Source organism: Coregonus lavaretus (assembly GCF_964263955.1).
Source record: "Coregonus lavaretus genome assembly, chromosome: 23".
Taxonomy (NCBI): Eukaryota; Metazoa; Chordata; class Actinopteri; order Salmoniformes; family Salmonidae; genus Coregonus; species Coregonus lavaretus.
In genome coordinates this window covers 34,691,946-34,708,400 of record NC_140010.1, presented here as the reverse complement: position 1 = coordinate 34,708,400, position 16,455 = coordinate 34,691,946, and the positions used below count along the sequence as shown (strand labels likewise).

At 42.6% G+C, this 16,455-nt stretch overlaps 1 protein-coding gene across 2 annotated transcripts in view; it reads right to left on the bottom strand.

The window, feature by feature from the left end:
- The window catches only part of LOC311098649 (CMP-N-acetylneuraminate-beta-1,4-galactoside alpha-2,3-sialyltransferase-like), a 77,571-nt gene that overhangs the window by 48,958 nt on the left and 12,158 nt on the right, over positions 1-16,455 (bottom strand). Inside the window, exons 2-4 of one of the 2 annotated variants that reach the window (XM_084139183.1) lie at positions 13,854-13,994; positions 2,383-2,430; positions 378-420 (exon numbers count right to left, since the gene is read on the bottom strand). In XM_084139183.1, coding sequence (XP_083995309.1) covers positions 378-420; positions 2,383-2,430; positions 13,854-13,962 — 200 coding nt within the window. In that variant the 5' untranslated portion in view covers positions 13,963-13,994. The remainder of the gene's footprint in view (positions 1-377; positions 421-2,382; positions 2,431-13,853; positions 13,995-16,455) is intronic. The other variant, XM_084139184.1, reaches the window with a different exon arrangement.

Below are 16,455 nucleotides of genomic sequence, written 5' to 3'. Positions count from 1 at the left end.
CAAATTGGCTAAAATAATCCCAATGAATGATGGCATGTTAATTTGAATGGACTTGTGACAGATGTGAGATTAATAGGTCACAAGTTCAGTGTCACATTTGATTTATTATCCCATTGATTACATCCATTGGCCTACGGATAATCTAAGAATCTGAGTCACAATCTAAAAATACAACTAATATTCAGTTCAGTTTCTGATTTGTTCAAACTGAATATAGCCCATTCTTACGATGGGAGACGTCTTGGTCATAGCTAAGCCCATTCCTAAAAAACTAGCCTCAGACAACTAGCTACAACAATCAATTGGAGATGAGTAACCAATGACCCTATTGGTTTAAAATGATAAAATGGTACTTTACAAAAAGTAGTTTTACTTACAACTGTCCATCCAGCTTCAGCAGAAAGCCCTCCTTATCATACACTAGAAAGAAGAAAACTGAAATTAACAAACAGGATTCAAAATGGCTCATGAACTAGGACTCGTCCCATACACGGGAGACAGAGTGATCATCCATCCTCATGTTGAACGTAGTTGTACATCTCTCGCCAAGTAAACAGCCAGTGAATTTTCATAAAGAAAATAAACAAAAGCAAAACACTTGGTTGAAAGCATTAGGGCTAGAGAGCTTTTATATTTTATTATTTTTTAAATATTTTTTCTTTCTTTTTTTATCTTTTTTCTTTTTTTTATACAGCCGGTCAAACAAGCAGGGGGTTAGGGAAAGCCAGCCAAAAACATTCTGCCGAGGTTCAAGTCCAAATGATAAGTTAAAAACAGCGGTTGTGGTTCACCTATGGAGGAGGACCGCGTGGGGTCGGTCCATAGGTGCCGTTTCAAGCGTTGTCGGCGTTTAGGCTTTTTTAGTAGAGAGGGGGAAAGAAGCACAAGCCAGATTTGTCTTTAAAGACCTACCTGCTCTTTTCCCCTCAGACAAGATAAAACTGTTAACAGCTTAGTATAAGTGTGTCCTTCAACATTGAAATAAATTCTGCAAGACAGTTATTTGAATTCCACTTCAGTCCGTTTGTGTACACATGTATCTATCATTGTGACCTGGACGTGACTCGGCATGACAGCAATATACTACGAGGCATGCTGACTTAGTTCATATGTCATTCTGTCAAACCGTTAGGTCTACAGATTGCCCCAGGTCTCTGGAACCAACTGTTACTGAAGTATTTACATTTCGCCATGTCTCTGTGAAATACAGCAAAGACTTACAGTATGTTACTCGTGAATCTCTAAAAGCTACTACAGTTCCTCAATTATCCATATCTTAACCATTACTCACAACTGAACAGCATCTTCGGATTAAGCCAGTAAACACTGTAGGCTATATCTGTGATTGTATAAACATGAAAGGACAGCAATTTCAAAACGTGCCTGTTACATAAATGACGCCTCATCAAAATAATACAATTAGCAATTGGGGAGAAAAAGGTGAAAGGGAAGCAGTTCTCACCACTCCAGTGGTTGTGCTACGACTTCAGAGGGATGCTAGAGGAGAGAAAGAGAGAGAGAGAGAGAGAGAGAGAGGAGGAACGGGTGGTTGGGGGCATGGGTTTTAATGCAGCAGCTATGAGTGTGTGTGTCTCGGTGGAAGGAAGCGTGTCGTAGCTGAGCAGAGAAAGCAGCAGGACCCTGCCTGTACAGCACAAACCTTGGCCACTGAAACCACCTAGCACCAGACGCATTCAGACTCTGTGTTGCTGCCTAACCTTTACTTTATGCCCCTTTTACATGGCTGATCCAGAGGTGCTCTTCTGGTTCTCAACAACAGAGGGCGCTGTTGAATCACATTCAATAGAGCGACGAATGATTGAGCTGTGCTTTATTTGCTCCATCCACAATGGGTTTGGGGATATGTGGTCAAAGACGATAAGAGTCTACGTGCAGCTCACAGTTGTGCTCTTTTCAGATCAGGCTGGCTGAAACTCATCCACGGACACCAGTGTCTGGGGTCCATCCAATGTCTAGGGTATGCATGGTTGTTGACTGGGTTCAAAAGGTTGGAGAGAGATGGTGCCACATTTGTAAAACTAATTTCTCGCTTGCCATCCCATCCCAATAGAACGCCTTTCAAAAAACTGTTTGGGAGCATGTCCAGTAGTCCTTTCCAGGGAAAGGGAGCCAAGCGTGGGACCTTTGTAAAAACAATGGGCAGCGACACAGAGCCCTGCAGGGAGTCTGGCCAGGCACGATGTTGGGAGAAGCTCTATTGGCACAAAACAAAATGGCGTACGATTATCTTTGTGAGAAGCGTGAACTTCTTGGAGATGAGGAACCCCCCAAACATGGCTGCTGAGGTATAATATGTGTTTCAGGAGGCACTTGGAAGTGTATTGTTGAAGAGGGGAGAGAGGGAGGGGGAAAGGTTTGTACCTGAGCCTACTATTCCTCCCATGGTGAGAGCAATGTCCGCTTCCAACTCTGAAAAAAAAAGAGGGTCAGTTAGACCCAGTCGGTGGAGGTTACCACGGCAAACAGTGTCCACAGCCAAGGCGGAAGGAGGAGGAGAGGTTAGTGGCATTAGTACCCAAAGTTTCATTTTTTTTTTTAAACATAGATGCCTACCCATTGTGCTGGTAATCATCTACGAAATGCACCTTCCCGATTATTTTAGTGTGTTATTGTGGCTTCTGAACGGTACAAGCAAAGACCACAGTAAAGAGTGAATGAGTACCTTCTCTTCAGAAAGACAAAAGGAGAGGATAAAATGCAAGGCTTTTGTTGTAGTGTTAGCAGAGAATTGTTTATGTTCCAATGTGATCCCCTAAGCATCCCGGTTGCACCACTTCCCCACTGTCCCCCCACGTAAGAGTGCTAGCGCCTCTGCCTGTGGTGCTTTGACCTTTAGTCTGGAATTTGATAGTGGGCTCCGAATCAATCTCTGCAAACAAAATGGGTTAGAGGACATCAGAGGAGCTAGAATGGCAGCTCACTCGTGCCATCGCCGGTGAGCTGTTGGAGCAACTGAGACCGAGAGGGCTCGACAGGAGAAGGAAGAGTAGGCCTGGGAGTCAGGTAGAACAGACACGGATAAACAAGCACAGACAGACAGACGGATAGAAAATGAATGAACAGAGACACAGCCACACACAGCTTGGGCTCAAGGTGACCATATTGTTTTTTTGCCCTACAAAATCTTCTCAAGACAGAAGAGACTACTCCTACACTTTCAGGCAGGTTGGACTGGCCCATTATGGAGGGCTTATAAATGTAACCGTTGCCCATCAGGCCGTGTAAAAAATGTAATTCACTGCGGACCCACCCTGACCTTTGAATCCCCCTGCCCGGTTTACGAGGGTTTGTTTTCTTTAGCAGTTGGCAACAGGTCCACATTTCCTTTCCACTTCCCCTTACAGATTTGTCGTTTTAATTTGTATTTCAAAGAGATAAATATGGCGAACTCTTGCATAACGAGGCTCAGGTTCAAACAAAACCATCCCATGTCTTCACAAGCAACAAAATATTCCTCTACCAAAATAAGCAGAGGACAGCTGTTGTGTTCTTTTATCCAACAGCTGATGATTAAGCACAACCAATAGACCTCTGCTGAACAATGGGATGGGAGTCACAAATTGTATTCTGTTTGATCATTAAAGCAAAGCAGGAGGCATGGTTATTCTAGGCAGGCAAACCCTGGGTTTTGTTTGGTACTAGCCTAGTAATTCAGTGGAGACTGCACCGAAACAGCCATACTAGGGATATAACGATTCACCGGTACGCATCGGTCCCCGATTCAAATGTTTAAGATACAACTGCATCGGACCGCGGACCACAAACCGATCCAAATTAAGCATGCATCGGTCAAAAAAATATATTCAAACGTTACGAATCCACAATTCACTTTATTTTGTTGCTCATATTACTTTTTCTCCCTTACGAAAATACCTCATCTTTTGTGACAACTGCTGTGTCCTCTCCTTCAGAACTAAGAATGTACAGCGCCTTCAGAAAGTATTCACACCGCTTGACTTTTTCTACATTTTGTTGTGTTACAGCCTGAATTTAAAATTGATTGTATTTACAAAACAGGCATCCTGTGTGCAACAAAGCACTAAAGTAATACTGCAAACAATTTGGCAAAGCAATTCACTTTTTGTTCTGAATAAGCACAGGCAAATCCTAGAGGAAAACCTGGTTCAGTCTGCTTTCCACCAGACACTGGGAGATGAATTTCAGCAGGACAATAACCTAAAAGACAAGGCCAAACCTACACTGAAGTTGCTTACTGTTGTTACGTCCCACAGCAAGAAACCAAAAATTGTCGTTCAAACAGAAAGGAAACTAACAGTCAGTAACAACCAAAACGAAAGAGGTGGGGTTCTAGGATGGGTTCTGAAAGACACTCATGGGAGCGCCCTCTGAAAGTTGACAACAACTGGGACCTAAAAGGCATCCACCATGAGCACCTACTAAATCTGCCCAAGAAGAGGCAAACAAAATTAAAACCCACACCAAGATTAAACACAGGAAGCAAACCACAAGGTGGAGCAAAATGAAAACAGGGAAGATCAGATAAAGGATAGTTTTTTTAGAAATCAAATAGGGAGAGACAATTAAAGGTGTTAACCCTCCACATCTCGCAAGACCACTGGAGCACTGGGCCAGCCGCTCTTAAATATCACTTGTGAAAGACCTTCTGACTAAATGAGATGACAAGCCAGCACAGGCGCAATACATACTGACTAACGATGTGACACCAATCAGTGCGCCCAATGTGCTAATGTCCAACCTCAAAATATAAAAACCAAGGCCTGTAACACTTACCAAAAAAATACAGTGAATGTTCCTGAGTGGCATAGTTACAGTTTTGACTTAAATCTGCTTGAAAATCTATGGCAAGACCTGAAAATGGTTGTCTAGCAATGATCAACAACCAATTTGACAGAGCTTGAAGAATTTTGAAAATAATAACAGGCAAATGTTGCACAATCCAGGTGTGGAAAGCTCTTAGAGATTTACCCAGAAACACTCAAAGCTGTAATCGCTGCCAAAGGTAATTCTAACCATGTATTGACTCAAGGGGTTGAATACTTATCTAATCAAGATGTATGTTTTATTTTTCCTGAATTGTTTTACAAAATCAATATATATTTTTTCTTTAAATGATAACATATAGGAACTCAAGTCCTTTTGTTCACCCGACCTAGAATACCTCAATCAAATGCCGACCGTATTACCTCCCAAGAGAATTCTCTTTGGTTATAGTCACAGCCGTGTATATTCCCCCTCAAGCCGATACCACGACGGCCCTCAAGGAACTACATTGGACATCATGCAAACTGGAAACCACATATCCTGAGGCCGCATTTATTGTAGATGGGGATTTTAAAGCAAATTTGAGGAAAACGCTACTTAAGTTCTGTCAACACATTGTCTGTAGTACTCACGCTTCAAAAACTCTACCATTGTTACTTTCCCTTCCGGGGTGGCTACAAGGCCCTCCCTCGCACTCCCTTCGGCAAATCAGATCACGACTCCATTCTGCTCCTCCCTTCCTACAGGCAGAAACTCAAAACAGGAAGTACCTGTGCTAAGGTCTATTCAATGCTGGTCTGACCAATCGGAATCCATGCTTCGAGAATGTTTTGATCAAGCGGACTGGGATATGTTCCGGGATGCCTCTGATAATAATATTGATGTATACATGGACACGGTGACTGAGTTCATCAGGAAAGATGTAAAAGGAAGGATATAGAGGATGTAAACTCAGCAAAAAAAGGAACGGTCGTTAAGACACTAACAGCTTACAGACGGTAGGCAATTAAGGTCGCAGTTATGAAAAATCTGGACATTAAAAGAGGCTTTTCTACTGACTCTGAAAAACAACAAAAGAAAGATGCCCAGGGTCCCTGCTCATCTGCGTGAACGTGCCTTAGGCATGCTGCAAGGAGGCATGAGGACTGCAGATGTGGCCAGGGCAATAAATTGCAATGTCTGTACTGTGAGACGCCTAAGACTGCACTACAGGGAGACAGGACGGACAGCTGATCGTCCTCGCAGTGGCAGACCATGTGTAACACCTGCACAGGATCGGTACATCCGAACATCACACCTGCGGGACAGGTACAGGATGGCAACAACAACTGCCAGAGTTACACCAGGAACACACAATCCCTCCATTAGTGCTCAGACTGTCCGCAATAGGCTGAGAGAGGCTGGACTGAGGGCTTGTAGGCCTGTTGTAAGGCAGGTCCTCACCAGACATCACCGGCAACAACGTCGCCTATGGGCACAAACCCACCGTCGCTGGACCAGACAGGACTGGCAAAAAGTGCTCTTCACTGACAAGTCACGTTTTGTCTCACCAGGGGTGGTGGTTGGATTCGCGTTTATCGTCAAAGGAATGAGCATTACACCGAGGCCTGTACTCTGGAGCGGGATCGATTTGGAGGTGGAGGGTCCGTCATGGTCTGGGGCGGTGTGTCACAGCATCATCAGACTGAGCTTGTTGTCATTGCAGGCAATCTCAACGATGTGCATTACAGGGAAGACATCCTCCTCCCTCATGTGGTACCCTTCCTGCAGGCTCAACCTGACATGACCCTCCAGCATAATAATGCCACCAGCAATACTGCTCGTTCTGTGCGTGATTTCCTGCAAGACAGGAATGTCAGTGTTCTGCCATGGCCAGCGAAGTGCCCAGATCTCAATCCCATTGAGCACGTCTGGTACCTGTTGGATCGGAGGGTGAGGGCTAGGGCCATTCCCCCCAGAAATGTCTGGGAACTTGCAGGTGCCTTGGTGGAAGAGTGGAGTAACATCTCACAGCAAGAACTGGCAAATCTGGTGCAGTCCATGAGGAGGAGATGCACTGTAGTACTTAATGCAGCTGGTGGCCACACCAGATACTGACTGTTACATTTGATTTTTACCCCCACCCCCCCACCCCCCACCTTTGTTCAGGGACACATTATTCAAATTCCGATAGTCACATGTCTGTGGAACTTGTTCAGTTTATGTCTCAGTTGTTGAATCTTGTATGTTCATACAAATATTTACACGTTAAGTTTGCTGAAAATAAACGCAGTTGACAGTGAGAACACGTTTCTTTTTTTGCTTAGTTTAGATCAATAACTGTCGACACGGTTACAGTGCCTTAAAGTATTCACACCCCTTGACTTTTTCCACATTTTGTTAGAAAATGGGATCAAAATTGATTTCATGATTTTTTTGTCAACGATCTACACAAAATACTCTGTGGAAGAAATTATAACATATCACATTTTATTGGTCACACACACATATTTAGCATATGTTATTGCGGGTGTAGCGAAATGCTTGTGTTCCTAGCTCCAACAGTGCAGTAGTATCTAACAATGTACTACTCCCTTCACAGAGCAGCGCAAACTGGCTCTAACCAGACTAGAAAGAGGAGTGTGAGGCCCCGGTGCACAACTGAGTAAGAGGACAAATACATTAGTGTGTCTAGTTTGAGAAACAAACGCCTTACAGGTCCTCAACTGGCAGCTCATTAAATAGTACCCGCAAAACACCAGTCTCAACGTCAACAGTGAAGAGGCGACTCCGGGATGCTGACCTTCTAGTTAGAGTTACAAAGAAAAAGCCATATCTCAGACTGGCCAATAAAAATAAAAGATTAAGTTGGAAAGTCTGAGACATGGCTTTTTCTTTGCAACTTCGCCCGTTTGCGCTGCTCTGTGAAGGGAGTAGTACACAGTGGTGTACGAGATCTTCAGTTTCTCGGCAATTCTCGCATGGAATAGCCTTCATTTCTCAGAACAAGAACAGACTGACGAGTTTCAGAAGAAAGTGATTTGTTTATGGCCATTTTGAGCCTGTAATCGAACCCACAATTGCTGATGCTCCAGAGATTCAACTTGTCTCAAGAAGGCCAGTTTTATTGCTTCTTTAAAACAGTTTTCAGCTGTGCTAACATAATTGCAAAAGGGTTTTCTAATGATCAATTTGCCTTTTAAAATGATAAACTTTGATTAGCAAACAACGTTTGGAACACAGGACTGATGGTTGCTGATAAATGGGCCTCTGTACGCCTATATAAATATTCCATTAAAAATCAGCCATTTCCAGCTACATTAGCCATTTACAACATAAAAAATGTCTACACTGTATTCCTGATCAATTTGATGTTATTTTAATGGAATTATTTAAACTTTTCTTTCGAAAACAAGGACATTTCTATGTGTCCACAAACTTTTGAACGGTAGTGTGTATATATATATATATATATATATATATATATATATATATATATATATATATATATATTAGTACCAGTCAAAAGTTTGGACCCACCTACTCATTCAAGGGTTTTTCTTTATTTTTACATTCTAGAATAACAGTGAAGACAACAAAACTATGAAATAACACATATGGAATCATGTAGTAACCAAAAAAGTGTTAAAAGAAATCAAAATATATTTGAGATTTTTCAAAGTAGCCACCCTTTGCCTTGACAGCTTTGCACACTCTTGGCATTCTCTCAACCAGCTTCATGAGGAATGCTTTTCCAACAGTCTTGAAGGAGTTCCCACATACGATGAGCACTTGTTGGCTGCTTATCCTTCACTCTGTGGTCTAACACATCCCAAACCATCTCAATTGGCTGATGCAGCACTCCATCACTCTCCTTCTTGGTCAAATAGCCCTTACACATCCTGGAGGTGTGTTGGGTCAGTGTCCTGTCGAAAAACAAATGATAGTCCCACTAATCCCAAACCAGATAGGATGGCGTATCGCTGCAGAATGCTGTGGTAGCCATGCTGGTTTAGTATGCCTTGAATTATAAATAAAATCAGACAGTGTCACCAGCATAGCACTCCCACACCATCACACCTCCTCCATGCTTCATGGTGGGAACCACATTTTTTGTAGCATTTCCAAAATATTGATGCATTACAGTAATAAGCAGATTTCAGAGATGAGAATGCATGTTTCGGTAATGAGCGTTACATAGTTTGCCATTGAAAAATGACTACTCCTCTAGATGATGCATCAGGACTACAACTTTATTTTTTAAATGATGAGTTTTTCCAGCAACTCAAAAAAGTGTTACGGTAATGAGAAACATGTCCACACAGTTTTTAATGTAATAGTCCCGTGTAGCTCAGTTGGTAGAGCATGGCGTTTGCAATGCCAGGGTTGTGGGTTCGTTTCCCACGGGGGGCCAGTATGAAAGAAAAATTAAATGACTCAAATGTAAAATGTAATAAATATTAGAGTTTCATGTAAACTTCAAGTAGTATAACAATATGATTTATGGATAAACTACAGCAACAGTGTTTTATTCAAATAAATACAAGTAAAATTGTATAAAATTACCCGAGAATTTAATCAGGACACATTTCTGTAATAAGAATCTGGGGTGAAATTGTACACAATTCAGGAAAAATGTAAAACTTATTTAAAATAAGACAGTGCCATAATCTAGGCATCTTAGTCCTCAGAATGATAGTTGATTGTTGCAGATGCATCATGGTTTCCGAACTCAATTTGTTACTGCCATGATTAAAACTGGTTTCATGAGAATCACCCTCAAACACTTAATCTGCAAAAATGACAAATTAATTAGTGGGTGATGGAAGGGTGGGTGGGGGGGGGAACAGACTGCGCCCCCTAATCTGATGGTGGTAGTAGGGTGGTAGATGCCTAGTCTCCCTTATGGCTCAAATCAGGTGTCTCCATAGTACATACACCATAGACAAACATAATTCTCTCACACAGACAGAGAAGTCAGCTCAGACAGATCCAGCTCAGAGAGCCCCAGCTCATGAGCTCCATCTGCAGCAGATTTTAATTTAGAATGGGAAATGAATGGGTTTATGCAACAAATCCTCAATGTATCGATTTGTTTCAAACTAAAACGTATCGTTCCTGTATCGTATCGGAGACCAAGTATCTAGAAGAGAAAGATGCACATACACTGGCATTTTAACCAAACTCTCTCTCAATGGTGCAACAAGTCTGTGTTAACAAATACAATTCCCAATTAGGAACTTAACTACTCTCCATGCATTTTATCTAACTGTAACCATATAGCCTAGCGTGCTTGCTGCCTTGCCCGGATAAAAACCTAGCCGTGTAGAAAGAACAAAAGAGAGAAAGCCGTGTATGAAGCCACAGGTGGCTAATGAGCTGCATAGATTGTCGCCAATGCAAACCACTAATTGGTTATACGTCAAACACAGGTGTGGTCTTTCATAGTGGACACCCTCAGGTGAGTGTCCACTTTCAGTCACACCTGTGTGACAGTGCAGAGGGTGGCTCTGATGTTAAACAGATACATACTGACTGTCGAACTGAAGCACTCACTCAAATCCATCCAAGACATCTTTATGAGAGATTAATAAAGACCCCTTAGTCAGTGATGTGCATTTAGATTTGGGAGAGGGGGCTCAGTCTCTTGACACTATAACCAAGTGTAGTATGTGGGCATCATTGCTCTAGTCGTTGAGAGTAATGAAATCAGAGGGGGAAACCAGGGACCCTAAATATTGACTTGTTAGGCGATGCACACAGGGGTCTCGTCACGGCAACTTCAGAAGTGTCAAACATCCTCTCGAGTTGCCGCAGTCAGAATGAAAACATCCATATGAACTTGTTTGAAGTTCAAGGTGTCAGGTAGGTCATGTTCAAAGGCAAAATAGCCTTCAAATCGGGGTTCAAAATGATGACTCAGCCCTATAGCCTACCTGCTCTGTTGGCCATGTCAGGGTTTGTGACACACCAGTTTAGTGTTAGGACTACATTGTAAAACATGAAGTAAATTTAGCCTATTCACTGTAAGGATACATATTTACATAACAGTAGTTAAAAGGGTATGCTTGGCTTATCTTTTCACCATAACTCATACACAACACCCTGAACAGTGATTCAAAGACTCCCAGAGTAGAATACCACAAAAGTGTAGAACAGGGATTATCCGGTTTGATTCTCTCTGGTGAAATAACAGATTAAAGGTCAGAGTTCGGGAGCGCACACAAAAGGGATTTGTCAACATGCTCTCAGTCCTCTTCGACATCGGGACCTCAACATCTGGTGGCAGTGTGCAAAAAGCCCCAAATCCCAAATAGTGTTATTCTGTAATAAATGTTTGCCGTCTTGGTGTTGTGAGAAATATAACTGGAAACAGTGACTTCGGAACCTTCATAATAACTATAAATATATTTCAAAGAACTCAATCATTTTGGAATAACTCGAATGACAAAAATACAACTTCAGAGGAGTGAAATGAAAGACTCAAATAAGTATCTTTGAAGCGGCACACGTATCTAAAATTACAATGTTTATTACAAATTTAAATGGGAGGAGTGTACAAAGAGTAACAGCCAGTTATTGGAGCCACCGTGATAACTTGAGGAAGTGCGATACTTAGGACGGCAGCTAAAAGCAAGGCGTCCCCTTTCGGATGCCTGTCTCACTGTGGTGTTACTGTACCCTCCGGTGGACAAGACCCCAAAACTTGAAGTGTCAAACTGATATTCTTCCAAAATGTCCCTTGTAGCTCCTCAAGCTTCCTTCAATACAATGTCTCTGGCTACATGTTACTCAGAGGCAACCACAGCCTAAAGCACAAAATATTCAAGTTACATCAAACCTTTCCACTGAAAAGCGCAAATACAGTGTTTCCTGCTGATATGAAACACACCTTTGCCTGCCAGTTCAAATATTTCCAGGGTATGTTTATTGGAAATCTTTTAGCGCCCTCTACTGGTTACAAATAACAGTTTCAGGGACCACCAGAAGTGAAACATCACCTCACCATCCACGCCCTGTCAGGTTTCAGATTTTCCACCGTTACTTAGCCCTCTCCATCACCCTTATTCATAACCAACCAATATCCAAAAATGCCAGGTGGGTTCGGAGCTGACCACAGCAGATAGTCGGGGGGCCAGAACATAATTACAAATAATTTGTCAATGGCAAATTGACCGCAAGAAGCCCAAACAGATATAATATTTGCATAAAACAATCATATCAAACCATTCTTACATTTGTATACGATTACGTGTCTCTATTATGCGTGGGAATACTTGGGAACAGATCAACACCATTAAAATCACTTGGAGCTGATTTCCTGGTGTTTTTACAGTCTTATGTCCAACAATGAAATTCTAAAAAAAACTCAGGGTTCCAAATAAAAACCACCCGTGGGACGCCAGTTAGGGAACCCTGCTGTAGAAGTACCATCCAGCAGGAAATCTAGTCCTCGTCAACTACAGGAAATGTATGAGAGAAATGGGCTACCTAGGGAATAGTAATGCGAAAGTATTCACCCCCCTTGGCATTTTTCCGATTTTGTTGCCTTACAACCTGAAATTAAAATTGATTTTTTGAGGGTTTGTATCATTTGATTTACACAACATGCAAAATATATTTCATTGTGAAACAAACAAGAAATAAGACAAAAAAACTGAAAACTTGAGCGTGCATAACTAGTCCCTGCCGATGAAAAACATCCCCACAGCATGATGCTGCCACCACTTTGCTTCACTGAGGGGACGGTGTTCTCGGGGTGATGAGAGGTGTTGGTTTTGCGCCAGACATAGCGTTTTCCTTGATGGCCAAAAAGCTCAATTTTAGTCTCTTCTTCCATATGTTTGGGGAGTCTCCCACATGCCTTTTGGCGAACACCAAACGTGTTTGCTTATTCTTTTCTTTAAGCAATGGCTTTTTTCTGGCCACTCTTCCCGTAAAGCCCAGCTCTGTGGAGTGTACGGCTTAAAGTGGTCCTATGGACAGATACGCCAATCTCCGCTGTGGAGCTTTGCAGCTCCTTCAGGGTTATCTTTGGTCTCTTTGTTGCCTCTCTGATTAATGCCCTCCTTGCCTGGTCCGTGAGTTTTGGTGGGCGGCCCTCTCTTGGGAGATTTGTTGTGGTGCCATATTCCTTCCATTTTTTAATAATGGATTTAATGGTGCTCCGTGGGATGTTCAAAGTTTCGGATATAACCCAACCCTGATCTGTACTTCTCCACAACTTTGTCCCTGACCTGTTTGGAGAGCTCCTTGGTCTTCATGGTGCCGCTTGCTTGGTGGTGCCCCTTGCTTAGTGGTGTTGCAGACTCTGGGGCCTTTCAGAACAGGTGTATATATACTGAGATCATGTGACAGATCATGTGACACTTAAATAAAGTCCACCTGTGTGCAATCTTACAAATTATGTGACTTCTGAAGGTAATTGGTTGCACCAGATCTTATTTACGGGCTTCATAGCAAAGGGGGTGAATAAATATGCACGCACCACTTTTCCGTTATTTATTTTTTAGAATTTTTTGAAACAAGTTATTTTTTTCATTTCACTTCACCAATTTGGACTATTTTGTGTATGTCCATTACATGAAATCCAAATAAAAATCCATTTAAATTACAGAATGTAATGCAACAACATAGGAAAAATGCCAAGGGGGATGAATACTTTTGCAAGGCACTGTATATAGCAAACAGCTAGACCTGTCCTGTATGGGCTGTTGCAATCCTCTCTAGTAGCAGTGAGTCTGAGCGGCTGTACATCAACTCTAATTACTCTCTCCCAACGGGCCCGGGGAAGGTATTAACTGATGGACTAGTGGGCAAATCGAGATATATGCTTGTGGTGCAAAACGGCAACAGGAAGTGAGGAAGACTTGACACACAAAAAGACAGACCGGTCTGACGATACCATCCGTGAACAATAGACTGACAAGCACACAGGTTGACAGACAGAGAGACGGTAGCTTGACTGACAAGGAGACAGACACAAAGACAGGTGTAATCAACAGACTGAAAAGCAAGTCAATTGAAAAAGAGACAGACCAGCAGTCTAACAAATAGAGAGGAATGGATGGATGATTGGAGAGAGGCGTAGGCTGTCTAATGTAACTCACGTGGCTTCTGACCCCATACGTGCAGGTGTAGCTTCCCAGAGGAGTAGTAGATGAAGCCCAGGACCATCATGGGGCACAGGACGAACAGCAGCTTGTGTGAGGGCTTCATAGTGGTTCTCAGTCATTCACATGGCATATCACCTACAGATACAGGACAGATGCAGAGGAGAGGAGGAAAAGGCAGTTGAGGATATAGGAGTCAGTGTTATGTGCAAATAGGCTGTCTGGCTGTGAGAAATGGCTTAGGCCAGGGTTACCCAACTAGCGTGTTTTATTGGTCACCACCCCCAAGTTCTGAGCCCAAAAAAATTGTGGGGGTGCATTTTCATTGTTGAACATAAAGACTAAAAGCACCAGGATATCAGCTCCAATTGATTTTACATTTTGGAAATCTGTTAATGTATTCCCACGCATAATAGAGAGACATGTGATCGTATACAAAAGGTAAGCAAGGTTTGAAATGATTATGTTTTAGTCAAATATTAATCTCTGTCCGGGCTTCTTGCAGTCAATTTGCAGTCTACAAATTGTTCCGGCACCCCACCATCCACTCAAGAAAATAAAAACATGATCCCTGGATTAGGCTGTCTAACCTTCCCCAATCTCCTCTTCGGCTCTCCCCAAAGAATGTAAGACAGGCGTTGCAATTTAGAGCAACGCTTTTTAAAAACTTTATTTGTTTTCATAAGGCAATTTTTTGGCAGTTACAGGTGTTCAAAAACGCAAAAAATCTCTGCCCCCCTCCAGGCCTCCCCTCGGCCGTACTCAGCAGCATCACCACCTTGTTTAAAAATCCTGGGGAGAACCCTTTATGCTCTTTAGAGACAACAGATCTAAGACTACCCAATGAGGTGATTATGCAATGAGGTGGATCACCAATAAGTGTTATTAGTTTCACCTTTCCATTATGCTAAGATCAGTGCTCATGAGGGGAGGGGGAAGATAAAGAGAAGCCAGTGTGTTGCAACAGGTGGAGCACATCCTGCTTGTCAGCTACTTATGAAACTGCAATGGTTAAAATTGGTCAACACTGTAGTAAAAGGAAGATCTCTTGCTGAGCCAACACCCAAACTAGGCTAATCATACAGTATTGTCTTTTGTGAGACAGACGTTTTTAATTTCCCAAAACATTTAAATGTCTCATTCTCTCCATAACTGAGGTAATATGATCCAACTGGTTTCCTCTACCATTGGTTCCCTTGTTTCCACTGCGACAAAGGAAAAGCCACTATGCCCATGCAGTCATGCCCTGAGATCTGAGTGGAGCACCGAAGAACAGATAGTGGCTGGATCTGGATTATGAACCCATTCCCTTAATCTCTTCTACAATATACTGTGCCATTTCCAAATCACCCCGGCCACTACTGTTAAAAATATATAATCCAACACAAATGCAATTTGGTATTACCTGCAAATTCCAAGAACCTTCGTTGACTTTTATTACGCACATAACCAGTCGAGGCACATTTCGCCTTGGATTTATGGGCGTGATATATAAAACTGAGCCACAATTCAAATTCCATGTCACTTTCTCTCGCTGAACAGCTGGAGGCTTGTGCTGAGCTGAATTAGTGTTGAAATATGATTACATCTTCTCTTTACAGCGACCACTATTAAAAGAGATGGAGCAGCTTAAAAATCAACAGATGTTCTCCAGGGGTTAAAAGCAAAGGCATACTATAGGACTTTAAGATTCTAGGCCTATATGACAGGACTATTCAGAGCAGGATTACGTTCAATAAACGGTGTAACGTGACTCAGACACGCACGCTTTGGGTTGTTTCTCACAGATAAACAATCAAGTCAAAGCAGAACATTGCCCTCGGGCATTCCAGCCTGTGTGCACACCAGCGTTCTCAACACGATCACTCTCTCTCCTGAAAACAGATAACCCACCAGATATGAATAGCCCCCCCCAACTGATAGACAATGATGAATGGGCATAGTGCTGCTTTGTCACAGTGTAAACAAGGGAACCGATGGTAGGGGAAGCCAGTTGGATCAGGTGGAGCGCTAGTTAGCATTGGCTCGCGAAACTACCTCTAACTTCCTGCATACAGGACGCAGAGACATAAAAATAGTACCCACGAGTTCATCTGACTCTGGGGCAGTAAATAACGGGCTAATTACCAAAATCCCTAACTATCAAGATCAGAATGACAAGTTACAACATATTTGTAGCAAACAGAGTGAGCAGTAGTGGTAATGACATAGGTGCACAGCCACGACTTTCTCCTCATCTCCCTACAGTGCAGTGGCACGCATCAGTTATATTTCAGATGGTGTCAACATCGTTTAATTTTCATGCACTTCTGAATAGAATGTCGATTTAAAACGGCTCCAGAAGTGACCTCGCAGTCGTTCTACAAAAAAATCTTGACAACATCCTGGGGCAGCCAACCCCAATAAGCGGCCCGCAGGCCAGATCCGGCCCGCAAGAGCCAAATGTCTGGCCCACACTGACAGCATTGGCATTCACTTGTTATAATAAACATGAATTTAATATCCGCGGCTCTGCTTTTTTTTAAAATTATCCCACACCTTGACCTGTGGCATTTACCGCGTGCATACATACGTAAGACGTACTTTGCGCGCTTTGCAT